This window comes from Mytilus galloprovincialis, chromosome 2, assembly GCF_965363235.1.
Source record: "Mytilus galloprovincialis chromosome 2, xbMytGall1.hap1.1, whole genome shotgun sequence".
NCBI classification, from domain to species: domain Eukaryota; kingdom Metazoa; phylum Mollusca; class Bivalvia; order Mytilida; family Mytilidae; genus Mytilus; species Mytilus galloprovincialis.
Window position 1 is genome coordinate 24,999,312 of NC_134839.1, and position 23,588 is coordinate 25,022,899.

At 31.7% G+C, this 23,588-nt stretch overlaps 2 protein-coding genes across 4 annotated transcripts in view; one reads left to right on the forward strand and one right to left on the reverse strand.

The window, feature by feature from the left end:
* LOC143063210 (poly(rC)-binding protein 3-like) overlaps positions 1 to 19,903 on the reverse strand; it is a 126,478-nt gene extending 106,575 nt beyond the window's left edge. The window contains exon 1 of one of the 3 annotated variants that reach the window (XM_076235200.1): positions 19,812 to 19,903. The gene's annotated coding sequence lies outside the window, so the exon portion shown is untranslated. Of the gene's footprint in view, positions 1 to 19,151 lie in introns of all 3 variants that reach the window. The other 2 variants (XM_076235201.1, XM_076235211.1) reach the window with 2 other exon arrangements.
* Positions 19,904 to 20,162: 259 nt separating this feature from the next.
* LOC143063213 (molybdenum cofactor sulfurase-like) overlaps positions 20,163 to 23,588 on the forward strand; it is a 35,836-nt gene continuing 32,410 nt past the window's right edge. Inside the window, exon 1 of the mRNA XM_076235212.1 lies at positions 20,163 to 20,340. Coding sequence (XP_076091327.1) covers positions 20,268 to 20,340 — 73 coding nt within the window. The 5' untranslated portion in view covers positions 20,163 to 20,267. The remainder of the gene's footprint in view (positions 20,341 to 23,588) is intronic.

Below are 23,588 nucleotides of genomic sequence, written 5' to 3' on the forward strand. Positions count from 1 at the left end.
ACATCTTAAGTATCAACCATATGAAGATTGGTTTTAATGGGTTAAATAACTTCAGCAGTGTATGAGAAGATCATTTAGAACATGCAAGGGGATTACATATGCCAAGTGATGACAAATGCTCTTCATGGCCCATTCCGGCAGACAGACAAGATAAAAACAAATATTAAAACAGAAAAACAGAAAAATGTTCACCTGTGTAACCTAATCAACTAACAACAGAAAGGTAATGGTCCAGACAACCAACAACATAAACCTCATGGTTGATACAACCAACAACAGAAACATGCTTGATACAACAACCAATAGAAACATCCTGGTTGACTTAAGCTCCCACACCTAATCTTTACAATAACAATGAATATAAATGCACCCTACAGTTAAATCTTTCTAAACCAAGAAAAATACACCTGATGGCAATGTCCTCAAGAAGGCCACCTAGGTGGCACATTTCATCCCCCCACCCCTCTTCGACAATCACAACACAAACACTTGTGCAAAAAAGTATCAACTAGATATCATTGAGATGGGAGCCATCTCTGTGGGGCCCGCTGTCAATAACGTGGGGTAAATAAGTTGTATGGATAATCTGATATGAAGCATTATTTGAAGTTATTACATAGTCTCATGTGTGATTTTGATCTAAGATTTTAAGTTAAAACTGATAAATATTCTCATCTTACTTTCATAGTATAATAGTGATATGACTGCATGATGTGAACTCATTGTTTACTACTCTAAGGTGACTTCTGGATATATGGATTGATGTTAGAACAATATGTTTAAAGGTGCTGCCCAATTGATATTTGTCACATATTTTTAGAATTATGCCTTCAATATATTATGACCCACCAAGTATAAAGTATGAAATATAAATGGTTCTCGAGAGGTAGCGGACAAAATTTGTTAAGAACAACGAACGGATGGACAGACCGACAGACTGATCTTAGACCTAGGATGCATACATTATGACACATTCTCTTGTGTTGGTTAATATATATGTTAAGTTGAAAATGTTTGTCAGGTATAAAGTATGAAATAATAACAGCTGTCCTCTCAAAATATAATGTGGATCAAATTTGTTAGCGATGGACAGACCAACAGACAGACAGACCTTTGACCTAGGAAGTGGTACATACATCATGACACACCCTCTGGTGTTGGTTAAAATGGATGTCAAGTATAATATTTGAAATCATAACGGTTCTCAAGATATAGAGCAGACACAATCTTCACCACAGGACACAGGGTTGTCAACTGAAACCAAAGTTTTTTTGACGTTGACCTTTGACCTAGGAAGTTGTACATACATCATGACACGCCCTCTGGTGGTGGTTAAAATGTATGACAAGTATATACTTTGAAATCATAACGATTATCTAGATATGGAGCGGACACGATCTTCACCACAGGACACAGGATTGTCAACTCGAAACCAAAGTTTTTGACCTTGACCTTTGACCTAGGAAGTTGTTCATACATCATGACACACCCTCTGGTGGTTGTTAAAATGGATGTCAAGTATAAACTTTGAAATCATAATGGTTATCTAGATATGGAGCGGACACGATCTTCACCACAGGACACGGGGTTGTCAACTGAAACCAAAGTTTTTGACCTTGACCTTTGACCTAGGAAGTTGTACATACAACATGACACACCCTCTGGTGTTGGTTAATAATCATGTTAAGTATTAAGTATGAAATCATAACGGTTCTCTAGATATGGAGCGGACACGAAAGTGTTACGGACGGACGGACGGACAGACTGATCACTATAGGGCGATCCGCCGTCGGCGGGGCCCTAATTATTAAGAATTATGCTCCCTCTTACAAAATCCTGGTTCTGCCCCTACTTTGTTAATTAAACTGTTTATAGGACTATTAAGTTTCAATCCCAAGATGCATGTTCTTGACAAAATTAATAGATCATAAATCAATCAACCTGGCACCCTGTTAAGTGGTTTTTCAGGCTATTGTCTTACTTTGGAATATAAGATCTTGCCATCTTGAGTCTTGGCACCCACTTAAAACCAGGTAGAGCCAAAGTAAACATCATGCCACATTTCCACATAGAAAAAAATAACCTATTGTCTGAACACTGATGTAAAAATAACTTCTATTTGAAAAGGTCATCTTGATCAAGAATATGAAAAATAGAGAGCAGCTGATTAGATTTCTATCACAGATATCCAGGTACACAGATAAAACAAATACCTACATTTTATAGAACAGATGTTTTAACTACTGATGAGATATCCTTGAGATTGACGTCTGCATTGTACTTATTATTACATTACAGGGTAACATTTCTTGATAGACGTCTACTGTATACTTATCATTGCACTGCAGGGTAACATTTCTTGCAATTGTATCCAAAAACTGGGGTGTTATTAAACAATGTTTGCCTCATCTGTATCTACTGAGGAATCTGTACTTTTTTTACAGTTAGCTTATATGATTTACCACTCTTCTCATACAATAAGTCTTTCAGATTTTTACCTTAATGATCTTAAGTTTCTTCAAAAGAAAAAGAAAACATCAAATATAAAAATACAGAAACTTGACTTACTAAAGCTTGCATGTGGGGGAAAAAATAAGTCTGTCACTCAAAAAGAATCAATTGATTGGTGTTTAACGCCCCTTTCAAAACAATTGTGTTATTTCATGGCAGTCAGTTTTTACTTGCGTAGGAAACCAAAGTGCCCATAGAGAATCACGTCCTTGGGTTGAAAACTGACAATCCTTGTCAATTAAGATTGGAATTAAGTGCACCTGCCACATGCAAGACTCCTACAAACAACCTCAGTGAGGTCAGGCTAGTGAAAGTTGTACTCTACTCGGCCACAGACAGAGCACCCTTATTGACACAAAAGCATGATCTAATTATAACCAAACAGCATGTTACTACAGAAAACCTCAAATGAGTCCCTTTACTTCAAAAATACTGCTTAATAGAGAATGAACATGAAAAACCATCAAGCTATTTTAATAGTAACCTTAACTTTCTTTTAAAAATTTAAACATATGAACAAGTAAATTAGAAAATACACTATTCATATATTGTTAACTTGCCTCGAAAGGACAAAACTCAAAACTACAAATAAAACCAAAGATTTTATGTAATAACACAAACAGTTGGAATTCTTCATATGAATTAACCAACATTCAAATTAACCATAATATTTCAAATAATTATTTTGTAAACAGCTGGAAATCTATACACTTTTGTCAATGTCAATTATTTGGAATCATTACTTCCCAGTCCATTAGAGAATTTAATATCATTAAGCTTTCTTCATGAAACAATTCAAAATTATATTTTTTTCAGAAATAATCATGGATATGAAGAAACACTGTAAACTTGTCAAATTGTAAATATGTTATATAAAAAAATCAGAAGAAAAAATTTTAATAATCTAATAAAATGAAAGATATTTATTTCTTTATTTCTGCCAATTTAGAATTAAAATTGGCTTATATTAGTCTTTCTTGGACAATAAATAGACAAATTGATAAAAGTCATAAATCACAGACAAACTAAGTGGAGATAACTCATTATGTCAAAACAGATGTAAACATGGTAAAAAAGTGTATATTCTATACCTAATACCTAAATGACAGCATTTTGATTTTAATCAAATTTTCATACAAATATTTGTCTATTTAATAAATAAATTTGCACTTTCACTGTAAGAAAGGCTAAAAGTGGCCAGACACAGTATATATAATATCAAAACATTATTTTTCAATTTACATCATTATCCACGTACTTAAGATATAATTTACTTTATTGGTTTATATAAACTCAAATGTTTTCTTTTCTATATAAAACCTCTCGACCCATTGAAAAAGTATTTACTTGACAAACACCTAATAATAAATCTGGCCTGGTTTTGTTTACCTATCTCATTGAAAAACCAATGAAAGGTCTGTTTACATGTGAAAGGTATATACCATGTGAAAAGCAAATGAAACACCTTTAGCTATTTGTTCATCAATATACTGCAATGTTTGGACTGCCCATAGAACTATTCTGTTGTATTGTTACAGTCTATACTAGTGATTATGTCAATTTATTTTGTATCGTTAAATTGTAAAGTGAATTAAACGGCTAATTTAATTTTATAAATCTAGGATAATTTAATTTCACACTTTAAAGCTTATTTAAATAAAAAAATACAGACTAAAATTTGATGATTAATATTCAGACATAATTTAGGATTTCAGTGAATGACCACAATGCAAATTTGTGATTGCATACTCAGACATGTCAGAAAAGGGTCAAGATAATCAAATACTTGAGTTCCATTTTTGCTATAATATCAAATTACAGAACTACATCTCCCATAGCAGTTTCTATTGAAAATTTGAGAATTACAAAATCAATCAAAGCCATATATACATAGACAACATACAGGAACACCTGACTAAGAAATTGACAAGATCTCACCTTTAACGACTTTGTAAATGACAGGTAAATAATGACCTAACATCTAGGACAATACAATAATAATCTGCTGTCAGATAAAGAGGTGCGAAACTTGTCAATAAAATCTTAATATGGTAAATGTGCTGGTTATTCACCTGCTGCTCAATTCATTGTTTGTTTTATTGGGTTTATGGTCCAAAATAAGTCTCTAAAACTTATTTTGTTGAGAATGTTGTAGAAAAAGATTGTTTTAACAACTGTAAACATATACATGCTTTCTTTCTTGTATGTCAATTTGCAATTACTTCTACATCTCTCATGTTTAAATTTCCACATTTCAGTAACTTCCAGTCAACTCCTACTAGATCAGCCCTTTGGGGTCTTTTTTGTGCTTCTTGATGATCTGACAAAGTGACTCAAATCATATTCAACAGACTCTTCAGTTTTTTCTATGTTGTGCTGTTGAATAATTGGTCACTGGTGAGAGAGAGGGTTGAGCCCTCACAACCTTGTTAAACCCATTCTATTTGTTTTATTGTCAATCAAGAAGTCAGAAGTTCAGTGGTTTTCTCTTGTTGCTCTCTGTCATATTTGTTCAATACATCAGGCTGTTGGTTTCTTCTTTTGATATTTTTCACATTTTGTCTTAGTGGGGTATATGGTATGGGTTTTGTTAAATGTTAAAGACTATACAGTGACCTATAGACTTGCTTAAAACCACTTCAATTGGACGGTTGGATAAAAATAAGAATATTTTAAAACTATTTTAAATATAAAGGGCCCCTGCCCCTAGTAGGTCAGTATTATTCAACTTTCACAAACATTATGTATACACTATAACAGATTCCTAAAACATTTGCAATGATGCAATCATACCATATCTTCTTTACATATTGTATATTGGTCTGGGGACAGTAACTTATAATCATGATTAATTTTTTAAAATATGGCTTTCTTTCTGTGTTTTCTTTCTAAATGTTTGCAGCCTCCATTAGGTTTTGTACTCACCCATGACAATGATCTATCATTTCAATTCGAGAATTGAATGTTCACATCTTAATCTTGTTGTTGTTGGATTGCTGTCAGAACATTTTCATCATATGTCCTTTTGTCAACCAGATACATACTTAATTATTAGTCCAGAGAAAAAAAAACCAATTAAATAATAATTTCTACTTCTGGTCAACTTTATTTTACAACTTACAATTTTTTATGATAGTAGAACAAACATAAAAATTTACAATTTGTTCCAAAAAGCAAGAAATCTCCACTAATACATTTAACTAGATATATAAACATTTAAAATACTATTTCTAATTTCTTTGGTCAATTAAAGTCCATAATTGACAATAATCATAAAGGTGAACAACTGACCACAACAATCCCATTGATTAACTGGACAAATGACCGTTATTATCCAGATCAAATACTTTATTGTTATAATAAGTCGCCATATATGTAAATACTAAATGATTTGTATACACAAGTTTATGTATGTACATTCCTCTTCAAAATCATAACTATACTGAGTAAACAGAGCTGATCTATAGTAAACAGAGCTGTTTAATAGTCAACTAAAGGATCTCAATGTGTATTTTTCATTTGTGATGGTCTGCCTTCAAGAGAGAAAGATAAAAAGATATATAACAGTACACATAGCACCCAACATAGAAAAAAGAATATAGATTAAATTCATGATTTCCCAATTATCATATCAAAATATTTTACAATTTGTCTTTCCTTATGTACTGTTGATGATTTTAAAGGTTCTATATAAAAAAAACTGGAATTCGACTATAAAAAATATCTCTCCAACATATATGTATGTATATTTTAAAAGTGTGATAAATAGGGATTCAAAAACAACAGAAAAATAACTTCTCTTGGGGATTAAGGTAAAAAATCAATTCAGTAGTTTACCAAGTATGTCAAATCTGGCTGTTTTTGTTTTGTTTTTCAATTTAACAGTCAAGTTAACTGTGCTTTTTGAAATGCTTCTTCTTCACTGGTAGTGCCTGACTGCCTGACCTGATCATGAAAAAAAAAATGGTTATTTTTACAGGAATATGTAAATCAGTTACTTTTGTCACTTAAAACCTGGAGTGCCCAGAGAGACCATTGCCTTTTGGGGGAAACAACAATTCTAACTAGTTAACAATGGAGTTGAGCGCACCTTTCAATTTGGGATTCAAAACTGACAACCTCATTGGTATAATATACATGCCAACTCTCTGCCTTGGTATTTATCCTGCACTTTTATCAAGCATACAGTTGGGGCACCGGCCGATCTACATTTTAAGAAATGTACTCTTAATATTCAGTGAAATTAGAAAGAGCAGCTACCTTATATAATCCAATAAATGTAAGGTAAATTATGCAACTATTATAAGATCTCATCTTGTATACAACAAAGGAATAGAGACAAATTTGCAGTAACAGTAATAGCTTATTTTTGTAACATCATCTATGATACCATCAGCACGTCTTAATCTATGGCAAAGTGCTGCATAAGTGTGAAAGGGTCATGACTAGGGAGTCAAAAATCAAGTTTTCTTGAGTCAATAGTTAACTGTGTACTCTGAATGCATGCTGTTTTTGTCTTTGTAAATTATCTGTTCAATTGTATCATTTGAAATAAACATGTACTAGCAAATTAATAATAATCGATCAGATAATTTTTTTGTTGTTTATTTTGAAAATTGTTTGAAACAAATTGGAACTGAATTCTTGCTTCGATAGTATAAAGCACTCAACCTTAGTGAATCAGAACCTTAATATATATATGGTAGTCGTTATTTGTACAGGAATAGTTATATCAGTGACTTCAGATACTTGTGTCAAGGAATAGAATTTCCTTCATAATATAAGTTTCAAAGGGAAAAAATGTTCTGGAATATTATTTCCATAGGAAGAAATATTACAGTAAATGTTCCCAACGGAATAAATGGTATAGAATATTTGTTCCAACAAGAATAGATATTATGACAATGTTTATAACAAAGTTTCCATTGGAACTTCTGTTAGGTGGAACACATATACGTGGAACACATATACGTTCACTGCATTCACAAGAATAATTTACAAGTAGCTGATGATGCCTAATATAGGCAACAGTAGTATACCGCTGTTCAAAAGTCATAAATCGATTGAGAGAAAACAAATCCGGGTTACAAACTGAAACCAAGGGAAACACAACATTATTTTCCTAAACTATCTGTGTTATAGTATTTCCTCCCCTTTTCAAAGTCAGGGCACTGGCCTTTATTTCCACAGATGTACTCTTCAAACGAAGATAAACAGAAAAGAAGGATGAACATCCCCCTTATATAATCCAATAAAAATGTTACTTATATTATGCAACTATTTCTTCTCATATATACTGGTATAAATAAATGCACTTTTTTAAATAAATGGTGACCATGTCCATAACAAGCAGATGATGTCCAGCCATTTGCATGTTGTATTATGTTGTATTAAGTTAAAATGAACATAAATGAGGAACGGTCAAAGTGACCCTACCCCAATTTGTACTTGATCTGTGTTTTGTGGTAATATTTGTAGTGTGTACAAGTTTCATAACAGTTGGTTGTGGCTATATAACTTAAGTAGCAGAACAGTAAATTTTCCATTTGTAAACAGGCATAACTCAAGAATGGTAAAAGTGACACTACCAAAATCCAAACTTGATCTGTGTTTCGCAGTAATTAGCATTGTGTATAAATTTCAAAACACTTGGTTGTGGCATACTAAAACGAAAAAATCCAGCAATTTTTCTATTTGTAAAGGAGTATTACTCAAGAACAGTAAAAGTGATGCCACAAAAATTCAAACAAAATACTGCACAGAAAAATAACTGTACCAGAGATTGGTTAAAATCAACCCAATCATTAATTTCCTAAAATATCTAAATTACAAAATGTTTACCCCTTTTACATATTTAAGATCAGGGCATTGGCATTTTTACAGATTCACAGAAAATAAGAATGAATATCAACCTTATATAATCCAATGTTACTTGTATTATGCAACTATCGTAAGATCTCATCTTTATATACAACACAGAAATCTAGAAAATTTGTATTAATAGTAATAGTCGAATTCTGTGCCATCTCTGTATTATACCATCAGCATGTCTTGATAATAGTTTAGTGTGCCAGATTAGTATGGCCTATTTTTGGACTATTTGGATTATAAGTGCTGTAAAGACCTGGAAAAGTAGAGAAGATCAGAGAATGCAGTTAAAAAAATCCTGGACTGAAGGAAAGACCATTCTTTTCCATTAAGGGTCCATAATAATGTGAAAGCAGGTTATATGGATGAAATCTGAACTTCAGTTATGAAGTTATTCAGTCTTCAGTCAAAAGTATATAATATTTTGAGTATTACAAGTCAGCAGCTGGCTGGTTACCATTGATCAATTTTATGTCACTGTTGATGCTTCTATGCTGTAACATCATTGTATTCCATCATAATTATTGGTCTTTTTTTTATGAATAAATGATGTAAATTTTTCAATATGTATTTATTTTTCAATCCTTGTCTACATCAGAATTGTGAATAATTTTTAGATACAGTTTATACAGACTTCAAATTTTCACTTATCTTTTTTACTTATATAATTACCTTCACCAGTACCTTTAAAGGTCACATTTTTTTTATGGTTCCACTTAAAATTACAATGACTAATCCCACAGCATTTCCCAAGTCTAACAATTTCTTTACCTTCAGTCAATAAAATTACCATTTAATGAACTAATTACCAAATTTTATTCAAACCTTTTTAAAAATGTCCAACAGATCTTTGGAAAGACCTGTCCATTAAAATCCCCATGCCTTTCAAAACCAAGACTTTGGTCCATTGCTTTTCCTTGTTTATTCTGAATGGACTGTCATTCTTAATGAGTGTCGAGGACTTTTAGCAAAATACAGTGTACATCCTTAGTTAAAATAACAGTTTTTGTAAGTTACAAATTCTATGGAAGATTGTAACAACAGTGAATTTTCCAAATACAATGTATGCTTAAAATGCACAAATCTGAAAATCACCTTTTTTGTCATGTTTAAAAAAATTCCTCATACCTAAACATTATAATAGTTTGATAGCAAATATTACGAGACCCTAAGCACTGTACAAGTTGGGTATTATCTCTTCATTTGTTATTCTTAGAGAAAAGACATTTTTATCTGACATGCCCTAGGACACAAAAAAGTAATTCGTCATTACATGACCAAAGAATCAATAGAATAACATGAGAAAACAGTAATTATTTCTGTTACCAGGTAATTGAAAGATTTTAGGTCTAGAAGAATTTTTATAGAAAATCTATTTTCTTGGATTATGAACCTGTGTCTCTCTCATATAAATCCCAAGTTCCCAGATATCATATTGATTCATATATAATCTGTTAGACTCGCTCAATGAATTCTCAATGAAGATAGTGTGATTATAGTGTTATAAACTTTCATTGCTTTACACTGTAGGATCCCTATAAAAACTTCAACCTAGACTGAATGAACTATGAAACTCCGGGTTTGGAGTTTTTCTTAATGTGCAAACTTAATTTTTTCTCCTCAAATAATTTACAAGTTCTAATCCAAGACAAGTTACAGTTTTCTAAAAAGTTTACCAACAATTGCAGTATACTGTAAATTCAGAAATTATTGCTTGCATTTATTATTGCGATTTTGTCAATTTAGACTTAGACTTATTTTTTACGATTTTGAGAAAAATCCTGTTTAATTCATATAAAACATTTCCAAATGCGAGTTTAAATTATTGCGTTTACAACTCTGTCGTATTTTTCACAATAATAAAAACCTCCAATAATTTCTGAATTTACAGTATAGTACTTTGTATACATGATATTCATAGTTCCATAACTTAGTCAATCCTACAAAATTAGAATCCACCTCAACAATTTAAAAGTATTGACAATCTGAGTTGGTTTGAAACTGTTTAGGCATAATCATGGTGTTTTTATTTGGCCATCTTATTGAAATGTGAGCATTTGCTTCGTGGTATCTTTATCACTGTTACTTTGAGATGAAGTACGACAATGTTCCTTTATTTTATCAAGTCATAAACTGATAAACCATGCTCTTTCTTCAGCATTTCAGTCAAATGAGAAAAAGGCTGAAGTTCTGTGAAGGCATTGACTGAACCTTTAAAAAATTGTATGAAATCTATGGCCATTAAACAGGGTACACATCAATGAAACAACCACCCACAAAACTGGGTTTTGTCTCTTCTTTAACAGGATATATTTAGTTTTGCAAATTTTAACCTCTCTACCCAAGGTTGAAACATTTTGGTTGATAAGTAATAAAGTTACATAATAATAAATAATTCTGTATTTCTATGTGATAATTATAGGTAGGAATTGTAATTATCACCACACACCGTACAGGTGTTTTTAGGGGACCCAAGGCGCTTATATATGATAGCAAGAAAGGCGTTAACTTTGATGTAATGTAAACTATGTATTTCAAGTCATACTCTTTGTGTGTGGGTTCTTTAAAGTCTAATCCATGTAGTTTTTTCCGCACTGAATTGACCTTTATCATATCACTAGGAGATCAATTAAATCATGATATTATTAAAATTATGTAATGCCTTCTCAAAAGTTATGTAAAGTGATTCTTTCAGATTTAAATATTTCATAGTTCAATAGAAAGTCTACCCCAAGATTTCATGCTTTAAATGCACAAATTATTATTTCAGTATTTATAAAAGTAGATGTGGTGTTTATGTCAGAAGTTGAAAATAGTATGAAGAAAGTATATATATGCAGGCAAATTTTTCCCTAGGTTTAGACAGTTTTTCATTATTATCTAAACCACCTGGTTTGGTTGTATATATCAAATGTATCAGGTTAATACACAATGTAACGAGAGACCCAACATTGTTACTCATAACTTATGCTTCGGCATGTTTGGTCTTTCATCTGAGACAGTTTCAACCAGTATAAATTTGCATACTTATTCAGAATTGATGAACATAACAGGAGAATTAACCTTTGAATATACTTGATTTTATTTAAGAATAAAGCATATATTAGTTTGAATGAGAATTACGGAGTTCCGTTACAATCAAATACAATAAACCACATTTAAAATCTCATATAAATGCAAATCTACCTTTGATAATACTCCTTATAATAAAAGACTTAATCAAGTTAAAATCATCAAATACTTGTATCAGGTCATTGAAGAAGGGTCCTCAGTCATCAATAACTATCGGACTATTAGACCAGAATATTTTCTGCTGCATCAAAAACGTCCAGTTGGTCATTTGTATATTTTCACACAAAAATACATGGTTTCCCCATATGAATCATGAAGTGATTTCCTCGATATACCAAAAATGCACTTGGCTTGTTTATAATTAGATTAATTGATTCGTTGGTGTTTAATGAAATAAACCTCATTAGTAGAATGCTTATTTTTTTTATTTTTGTTTTATCTAGGTGGAGTTTTAAACACTTTGGCTTCTGACACTTCCAAAAATGTAGTGTTGAACATTCCCATTTGAGTGTACTTCAATGACCAAAAGTAGCTGTTCACCATCACAGTTCATAGTACTACTAATTAAGAAGAATCTACAGGAATAGAGTGTCAATCTTATGTGAATTTGTACAAAATCCTCATATGAACTTTTAAGAAACCTTGGCATATATATAATATTTTAATGACTGGTTTATCCCCTGCAGCGAACCTCGTTAATCCCTTTAAAATTTACCCTTTCAAGTTTCCGATCAACATGACTAGAAATACTAAAGTACTGAATAATAAGATGTTCAGACTAAAATCATATGTAAATAATCTCTCTTAATGGTTTCAGAAGCGATGTCAGATATAAAACATACCATAAAAGGGGGATTAGAGAAGGGAGATAACTAAAGGGTTTCAGAAACATGTCAGGTATCCTAAAACATACCATAAAAGGGGATTAGAGAAGGGAGATAACAAAAGGGTTTCAGAAACATGTCAGGTATCCTAATAAATTACCATAAAAGAGGGATTTGAGATTGGAGATAGCTAAAGGGTTTCAGAAACATGTCAGGTATCCTAATAAATTACCATAAAAGAGGGATTTGAGATTGGAGATAGCTAAAGGGTTTCAGAAACATGTCAGGTATCCTAAAACATGCCATAAAAGGGGGATTTGAGAAGGGAGATAACAAAAGGGTTTGAGAAACATGTCAGGTATCCTAAAACATACCATAAAAGGGGATTAGAGAAGGGAGATAACAAAAGGGTTTCAGAAACATGTCAGGTATCCTAATAAATTACCATAAAAGAGGGATTTGAGATTGCAGATAGCTAAAGGGTTTCAGAAACATGTCAGGTATCCTAAAACATGCCATAAAAGGGGGATTTGAGATTGGAGATAGCTAAAGGGTTTCAGAAACATGTCAGGTATCCTAAAACATAATAAATTACCATAAAAGGGGGATTTGAGATTGGAGATAGCTAAAGGGTTTCAGAAACATGTCAGGTATCCTAAAACATGCCATAAAAGGGGGATTTGAGATGGGAGATAGCTAAAGGGTTGCAGAAACATGTCAGATGTCCTAAAACATACCATAAAAGGGGGATTTGAGATGGGAGATAGCTAAAGGGTTGCAGAAACATGTCAGGTATCCTAAAACATACCATAAAAGGGGGATTTGAGATGGGAGATAGCTAAAGGGTTTCAGAAACATGTCAGGTATCCTAAAACATACCATAAAAGGGGGATTTGAGATGGGAAATAAATGAAGTTTCAGAAACATTTCACGTTTTATAGCCTTGATATCAGGTTCGGAAAGTATTTCTTAATCAATACAATTTTCTTTGATTTTAAAAGACTGATGTTTTTTTTTCCTACATATAAAATTATGACACAACTAATTTGTACACAACTATATATATATATATATACACACTTTAGAAGTGCATCAGTAATGCATTGTAAAAGGTATTAAAAAAATCAACATTTTTCAAGATATTAATACATGTATTAAAATAGAAATGTCACTACCCCTTTGAGCCTCAATATTTATTCCAAGTATAATCTCAGAAAATATATCCTCAAAGACAGAAAAATCAAGGTTTTCTCATAACGTTGTACTGAGAGGCATACATAAATGAGAAAAACATACCATTAATTAATTTCACACTTGTGGAGAAAGAAACATAGTCACTTTTCACAGAAGAGCTGTTCATCTTGATAAAATGTTGAAGAAAATCTGTAAAGAATCATAAATCTGTGAAGGTGAAAAGGAAAGTTTTAGAGGTCAAAATCATCCCAAGGAAAACAACAAATACTGCCAAAATACATTTTGAATTATGATACCAGTTGTATTTAGAGTTTACTGCATGTCTATTGCAAATCTGAATGTAAATTCTGTCTTGTTATATGCTGGGTAATAAAAAGAGTTTTACTGCTGCTTGCTCAATGTGCAGTGGCATTTACATAATGATGCTCATTCTTTTCATGTTTTGCGGACTAGTAAAACAGTCAGTTGTGAATTATTAACACAACTTCATTTATAAGAAAGGTAACAAACTGAGTTTCTGAGGTATACTGGTAAGAATTCAAAGTTTAAACTTCAGTGACCTCTGGCCTGTTTATGTAAGCTTAATTTAAGGAAGTAATGTCCTTGATAAAGTCATCTGAAGCACATGACTTCTTGTCTCAAGAGAGAAATATAATCTTCCCTCTTATCTTGTACTTCTCTAGTACAAGGGGCTCTTGTAAAATTACATTTTCGACTGGTACAGAAAATAACATACTTGAGATGAATAGAAATTGGTAAGACTTCTTAAAACTAGCAGCTGACATAAAATATTTGATGTATTTTACATGCATCATCATACATGTAATCAGTTTTTTCAAGTTAATTTTTTTATGGTCTTTTTAATAAATGAATTTTTTAACTTCTATTTTGATTTCTGTAAGACCTATTACAGACTTGAAACAATTTAAAGTTGAACATATTGAAGTAGGGGAGTATCCAGTCTTTCATAAAAAGGGGAGGGGTTCCTAACCCAGGATAACGGGGGTTTCCAACTTAATGTCCCCATTCAAATGCATTGATAGTCTTAAAAAAGAGGGGGGCTCAAAACTCTGAATTCATCATTGTCATTTGACACAATGATATATCTATTGTTGAAAATAGAATGTTACCCTCTAGATTTCTAATGTTTATTTTTGTGAATGAGTTGCTGTCTCATTGACCTCTCCTTATACTCAGTACAGAATCTAGGGTGGACTCTTGTACAGATAATGGTACAATGACATTTCTGAATCCCTAAAAATATTACAGGAAAAAATAGTTTATTTTTCAGTCCTTGTACAGGTTACGAGATATACTAAATGCTATAGATGCTTTAAATCATTTAAATGGGGTTTAAGACCCCCAAAAAAACGTACTTGACCTTTTTTTTATCATTCCAAGTCATGAACTTGGAAGTTTGTTTACTTGTAAATATCTGAACATATTATGGAAAAGATTTTGAATACATGGTTGGATAAATAACCTATAAATATCTGTTTTTGTTTTTCAAATAGTTATTGTGACCCAAATGAAAGAACTTTAGGATAAATGTATTATAAAAATCCTCTTAATTCTAAAACAAGTACATGTAAAAACTAAAAATCTGGACATTTCAAGTACAAATATTTACTTTCAAAAGAAAAGATTAGGTTTAATGTCCAATATCCCTTCTAAACTTAACTTTAAACCTTAAACATTGCTAAAATATACATAAATTTAACTGGTAATTGTCTCCCTTTAAAGTGGAAAACCATCTCAGTGAATTAGGTACTTATGTTCACTTTGTTTGAATAATATTTGGATTTAAACTTCACAATCCCCTCTAAACTTTGATCAAATTTAGAACAAATATTATTTTATGACATGACTAATATACCCTTCAATGGCAAACAAAGATTAACTTGTACACTTCTTCAAATTTTAACTTTTATATATTACATGTATTAGGGTTTAAAAAAAAAATGAAATAACTTCTCTCCCTCAGTAAGTTCCTGCCTTTTTCTTGAGATCTTTATCCCAACATTGAGTGCCAAAAAACTTTGTCAAACTTTTTGTTCCATTTTATGAAATTCTAGACATTATCACATGAAAATTTCTGCCTACCTCTGTGCCTTACAATATAGATTTGCCAGTGTGGTATAATAGTATCTTTAAATTCTCACCAACAAAACCAGACTTTCAACAATATAACACCAACAATTTTTAAAATGCGTTTATATGCATACTTATAAAGTTCATCATTCAAATTTCATACCAAACACAAATTACCTCAAGGGAGACTATTGAAGGAATAGATCGGTACAGAAGAAATAAAATTATTAGATTTAAATGAAACTCGAGATTCGATCCACAATGCGATAACATTCAATAAAGATCTTTTTTATGACTTGCAAGGCACATTCAATATTTAAATCAGATGTAGATCTTAAATTTTAACACCTTTTAACAAAAGAGGCAATCAGTCATTAAATTAAATCACAATAGGTAAAAAATTTGTTACTTCAGTCAGAAAATGATACTTTTTAACAAAACCTAATGACCATAAATCAATATAACTTCTTAAGATTTAAAGTTATATAATATCTGATGTTAATGAACAAAATTTAAATATCTATAACTTATTCATAGCTATCTATAGATATAATGGAGATTTTATTTAATAAGGATTAAAAACTTATTCTAATTTTACTTTAAGATTAATTTAAATTAACATAAGAAGTATATGTATGTTAATTAATGTTGACAAATATGGACTTGTTTATATACGATTTTTTTTAACCGAAGTTAACAATATTTTTGGTCAAACAATTCTATTTTCCAAATCTAAAATCTCATAATTCCCCTATAGAATTATCTATACATTAAACTTCAATGTACTTTCAAATGCCATGATGCATTTCAAATCCTTAAATGTTCAAATGAATACCTTTATATTCATTTAATAAGCTTTTCAAAATAATGTTATGACACATTTTCATATTATTTATCTTCACAACCCACAGCTGAAGCTCTTCAAGGAAGGTTATTTCAAGTGTGTTTTTTCATGCAACATATTTCTTCTGTATTTTTTATTATTATATAAATATGTCAACATCTGCTATTTCCTCAATTATGATGGGAACATTAAAAGCTATAAAGAGTATTGTATCAGGACATTAAAATACCATCCTCTTCTTTCTACAAAACATGTATCCCAAAGCATCAGTATTTACAAAGTAACACAACACTTATTTAGACTACAGGTGATTTATTCAGGGTATGGCATCTTGTATATAGACACTATAAATGCTTATTGTTGATGACAATCTGTTGACTTTATGTGTCTTTTTAGTTTATCATGTGTTGGAGGAGTCCACATTGTGAAGACTTTGTCAAAAGCATGTATTTTACAAAGAACATAGTGTTAAAGTTATGACAATACAAACTTTAAGATAAACTCAGCAGAGGCGGATTTAGGGGGGGGGCCCAGGGGGCCCGGGCCCCCCCTTTTTGGGAAAAATTTGGTTGCTTATATAGGGAATCACTGAAGCGTGACTGGAGCGGGCCCCCTCTTAGGTCAGTCAGTGGGCCCCCACTTATGAAAATTTCTGGATCCGCCACTGCTCAGTCATAATATTTATTTACAAAATATTACCTTGTCATAATTATTAAACATTGTATTTTTTTTTTTTCATTTTTTCATCAAAATCACATTTATCATGTTTGAAACAAGTTCTATCCATCTTAATAAGCTCACAGGGAGAAAAATCCAGTTTTTTTTTTTTTTAATTTTTAAATTAGATGTCCACATATTTACACAAAGTATCTAAACATCATCTGCAGTTTTATATTTATTTCTTTTTTCTCTGGAGAGAGGAAAATTTTTTGTGTAGACTCCAAACTGATGCATTTCCATGCAGATACAGCCATTGTAAATCTTACTCTGACAATAGCCAGAAGTTGTGCAAAGTAAAAAACAGAAACCACAAGAACTGAACAATAAATAACCTCATAAAAACAACAAGAATTGGCCCAAATGTTATGACTGATCACTTCTTTGTTCTTGATAATCAAATTTGACATAGTAATCATTACTGATGACATATAATGCTCAGTAGGTAATTATAACTGTATAATAAATGGTCTAACTAAGGTGTTAACAAAAGTTTTATACATATGTACGTATTGTGTATTACACAGTCATTATCTATCTTTTATCTTGTATGTAAGAACTGCAAAAAAACAATCACATATTTTATTATCTGCATTGTTATGTGTTTTTGTTAATGATTTTGGTAAACTGTTTAGGTTATACAGACAACATGTTTTGATTTGATAAAAGTAAAACCTTTCTTCAAAGTCAGCAGTTTTTACCATTCATCAATGTTCTCCTTTGTGCTTACACCATGATAAACACTTAGTACTATGGTTCGCAAGTTATTACTGATTTTACACCTGCAGATGTTCTAAAGAAACACAGGAAAGTCATCATTGTTGTCTTTTTCTCACCAAATACATGTATTGTCATTAAAACAATCTTCACTTTTGAAATATTACCTGTAGCACTCAATCTAGTCTTAGTGTTTCACTCAGTCTTGAAAAAAAGAAATTGAAGTAGAACTTTGATTTCTGGGCAGAAAAAAAAACATGTTTCAGGATTGTAAAGTAATTCTGTAAAAGGTTGACAAGGACCAGAATAATTCCTCTAATTTGTGTATTCCAAAAATACAAGTCATACCTTCTTAATTATGTTACAATGTAACTATAAAATGTTCAAATGAATCAAAATCAATTAATTAGGCAGCAACCCTGCCAAAACAACAGTTAGACTTTTAGGTACAATGTAGAAATATTGGTTTACCTTCAAGATTCCTGTTTTCAATTGAACCAGAAGGTAAACCAAAACTAAATTGTTTCAATATTATAGATTTTTGTGATTTCTTGTAACTGTTATAAATCACAATTTTAGAGACATATTTCCCTTTTATTAAAGTGAATTCTAGATTCTTATCATTTTTTAAAAACAAATGGATTAGAGGCTAGTCAGGGAGCCTTTAATTTTACTGGTAAGATTACCCCCCCCCCCCCTTTTTTTTGGAAAAAGAAATAATTCACAATTGAGCACAATGAAAAGTATCAAGATAGTATTTTTTCTGGGCTCTGGAAGTTTTTTTTTTAAATTAAGGCCTATATTTTATTCTGAATATATACTTCACACAGATAAAATTTTATTTAATGAATATACATGTGTGTAATTCCTAACACATTTGTTTGTCTATTGTGAATATTGTTAGGAGACCGTCTCATTGACATTTACATGTACTTTGCAATTATAATCTTAGGGAGATAATAGTTGCTTTTAACAAGTTAATAAAATATGGACTATCTCAATTACAGCTCAACAAAGTAACTGAAATGATGTTCCTCTAATTGAAACATTTTAACATTTATTTTATTTTAATTATAACATATACATCTTAAAATTGTTTTGATATAGTCAAAAATCAGATTAGGGTTTTTATTTCAACATTTTTCGCAGGATACATTTTCACTCACCACTGAGAAAGTAAAACTTTTCCACAGACCTATTATTCACAACAAATCACCAGCTGAGACAACCTGTGGATAGGATTAAATCCAGACATTTGTGTTGTAAACACTTTTCTCAAGTTAAATGACATACAAATAACAAAAATACTCCACCTTTTATTGCAAATTTATTCCAAATTTAAAATCGATTTTTAACAAATAAGATAAATTCCAAATTAATGTCACATTGTCACAAATGTCACCAATACACATTTTTTCCACCAGTTTTGTGTATTCCTTTCTGTTTGTGTATTCACTTTTGTAGATATCCTGTGAGTGCACTGCTCTTAGGCTTAAGGAAAAAGCTCTGGTTAGTTAGTATAAGGTGAGGAAGGATTTTCCGTTGCATGCTGAAATCTTCGTTGTAAATCCTCAAGATGGTCGCGATCGGTAGGAAAGGTTTCAGGATTAAGACAGGGTAACAAAAAATTAAATAACGGGATTATAGGAAGGAATGCGTATGTTCGATATATATACAAATGTACAGATATTTATTTTTCTACGGGAAAATATCGTAGGAAAGAAGAATTGATTTTTTCCATTTACCGTGATTTTAATAAGAATTAAAAAAGGTATTTTACAGTACACACATGCAAGGTAAACAGTTTTATGAAAAGCAACGTGAATATATTTAGCTATTCTAATACACCACTAATGCACGTGCGTTCATGGCAACGTGCGCGCATGATGAAAAAAAATGAATGGAAAAATAAAAGAAAACATGTTAACAAAGTGAAAGGTCAAAAGCTAAAAAGGAAATGTGATGTAACATACCTTTGGATAAACTAGCAAGGGATAGGCAGGTTGGTTGACAGTAAATATAACACACAAGAATACACAGCCAGGGAAAAGATGCAATTAGGTGAGCAGTGCGGGAATATAATAATCATGTGTAGAAGACCAAATTACTCAAATCGATTATTCCGCTAGTTTATAAGAGAGCTAATTATTAACAAGACTTGTGAACTTTAATGAACCATAATCAGACATTTATTATCAAAAGACTAATTATTAGAATTTTTAATAGTGTATTTCATTTATTTGGCGATGTTTTAAGACTTAATTAATGAAACGCGGATGAATACAGTGAACCCCATGTTTGAGGTCACTCCTGGCAGGTGCTTGTCACATGACCAAAACAAATGGCAGCCTCCACGATTGTAAACTTGAAGAAAGTTATTATGTCAAATAACTCAATAATGATTTAGTTTTAAAACTTTTTAATTGAATATGATGGCTAAAGATGGTCTACTCAACAGTTCCCTCAACTTTGATAGGGTTGTCGAGTTTCCTCAACTAAAAGGTAACATAGGAATGATTACCTGCGAACTAAATCATAACACCTGAACTGTGCAAGGTTGAATTTTATCGCCTGCTGTTTATTTTCGTCAAATTTTAAGGCAATTGAAAGATAACTATTAGACCATCGCTTATCTATCTTATCAAGGTCATAAAATCAATGGAATATTACAGAAATCAATTTTAACATTGTATTAGATAAATAAATAAACTAGGTTTGAGGGGCTAGACTGGGACTTTGCGATATGATGTCCTGTTATTGCATGCACAATCAAGTTGATTCGGTTATTGTTTGTTGTCTGAATAATAGTCAATCAGCTAAATAATATTTAATCAGCCAATTTTAACCTAAAATACAAATATTTTATTTGCCAATCACGGCACCCTAAATGAGCAAAATAATTACAATATATTATTTTATTTATTCATACATATTTTCTTTTATTTTTCTAAAATAACAGTCAAAAAGGTGTTCGACAATGTCGAATGATCACCAATCCTGTACCTTTCATTTAATACCTAAAAAGATAAATAAACATAAATACTGAACTCAAATATAATATATATTTACAATCAACATATATTTGTATTTACACCTGTGTGTAGGAACTATATTGTCTTCTTTCTGATTTGTACTTATTAACTGGCGGGCCCAGAGTTTATGGTGCCTTTGAATTTTTACTAGAGATCATTTTTGTTTGCTATGGAGATTCTGTACGTCTTCAAGTTTTCAGAATTCCCATGAGGACTAACTGTGCTCCACTTATTGTTAGGTCATTAAGTATGCCATATTTTGCTATTAATATCATAGGCAGATCCAGGGGTCCTGGGGGCTCGGGCCCCTTCCCCCTTTTGTGGAAAAATTTCGTTGATTATATAGAGATTCACTAAAGCATGACTGGAGTAGGGCAGCATGACTGGAGTGGCCCCCCCCTTAGGTCAGTCAGCAGGCCCCCCCTTATGAAAAGCTCTGGATCCGCCACTGAATGTTGATTTACTCATAGGGTCTTTGCATCGGAAATAAACACCTTTATTCTAAATCCAGTTGGTGGCATGATACAGGTTATGTTCTTCTCTTATATTTTATGATGGTATAATACTAAATACAGAAGATGTCTAACGGGAGGGATTGTGCTTGTTTTCATATGATAATAATAATAATAATAATTAATACTTTATTTAAAGAGGGTTTAATCAGTTAGTAGAATACTAATCTACCCTGATGCCCTCTGAATAATTTGAAATATACAATGATATAATACATGTATATACATTTACATACACACTTTTTATGCAAAACAAAAGGCATAACAACATACAGAATCGGTTCAAAAACATATTTTGTTAATGTCAGATATACAAGACAAAAAATGGACTTTTATATAATAGATAAATTTCATCTGATAATTACATTTTTTTGTTTAGAAACAAGAAGTTATAAAAACTTTTTTTGAACTGTTCTATTTTTTCTATTTTTTTTATTTCAACAGGAATACTGTCATGACTGTTCGAAAGAATTGTAACGTAATATTGAAATGTTTTTTTCATAAAATTTGTTCTTGGACTTGGTATGAAAAGACAATTATTGTCCAATGAACCCAAAGAATATCTTGCATTAACATTTTGGTTATTGTTAAATAATTGACAAATATAATCAGGTGCAAGACTATTTACACTCTTATACATTAATACTCCTTTGTGATATGTGATTCTTGTTTGAAAAGTTAATCATCCTGATGAAGACATAGAGTGCATTTGTTTCTAACCCGAAATTTTGTCATCGATGACTATCTTTTAGTAAACGTTAAGCTGCTAGAAACAAATATATCGTTTTATAAACTTTATCGACCCCGCGTAGTCAGACAGAAATAGATTACACTCACGCACTGTAAACAAACAGGTAAAAGTGCGGGAAATAAATAACCAGGACTGTATGAAAACAACACGTGCTCGTAATTATTTAAACGACAGATACAGAAACAAATTTATCGTTTACACGTCTCAACGATAAACGATCAACGACTACGGGACTATTTTGCGCGTACATCGTTATTTGAACGATGTCAACGTTGACCAAAAACTGTAAGAAACAAATGGATTAAACAACTACGCAAGTAATCGTTTAAATCGTTTAGGTTAGAAACAAATGCGCTCATAATCTTTCAATCAGTTTAATTGAGGTCTTTAGCTGGCATGTCAGAAACTGCTAGTAGTCCATTGTTAATTTATGTATCATTGTCATTTTGCTTAGATTCGTTCAGCTCTCATGTCAGTCATTTGTCAGAAACTGCTAGTAGTCCATTGTTAATTTATGTATAATTGTCATTTTGTTTTGATTCGTTTGTTACCTATTCTGACATCAGATTCAGTCTTCTTTTAAACAGAGTTTTACTGTGTGTATTGTCGAGTGTTTCTTTATTTTATCATAGGCGGATCCAGGAGGGGGCCCTGGGGTCCCCGGACCCCCCTTTCGTGGGAAAAATTTGGTTGATTATATAGGGAATCATTGAAGCATGACTGGAGCGGGCCCCCCCTTAGGTCAGTCAGCGGGCCCCCGCTTAGGAAAAGTTCTGGATCCGCCACTGTTTATAATGGCTTGAGGTATAGGGGGAGGTTTGAGATCTCACTAACATGTTAAACCCTGCCTCATTTTTGCACCTGTCCTAAGTCAATGAACTTGTGGCATCTGTTAGTCTTGTATGTTTTAGATTTTAGTATGGCCTCCATTATCACTGAAATAGTACACAGTTTTATTATGGGGCCAGCTGAGGCCCACATCCTGATGGAGGATTTTCTAGTTGCGTTGAAGACCCATTGGTTTGTCTTCAGCTGTTATCTGCTCTTTGGTCAGGCTACCTTCATTTTGAAATATTTCCCATTTCCATTCTCAATTTTGTTGTTATATCTTTATATTGTTTTCACATGATTCAGTGAGATTGTTAGGATAAATTATGACAGTAAATAATTTCATTGCCAGATTTGTATTATTGTAACTCCATGCATACCGTAGATACTCGCTTATAAGTCGGAAGTTTGGGAGTAAAATTCAGAATCCAGAGAGGGGTACCGACTTATAAGCGAGATCCCGAGACCAGAGGAAAAATCCAAGCTCGAGAAAAGTGGTCAGGAGTGAATTTCCTGGTCAAAACTACGTTGGTTATTGCCAAACCTACATAAATCCTTGAATAAAAAGTTTTTGTTGAAAATAAATGACTACAATACTGTCTTTGTGTTTTATTTGTACTTTGTTAA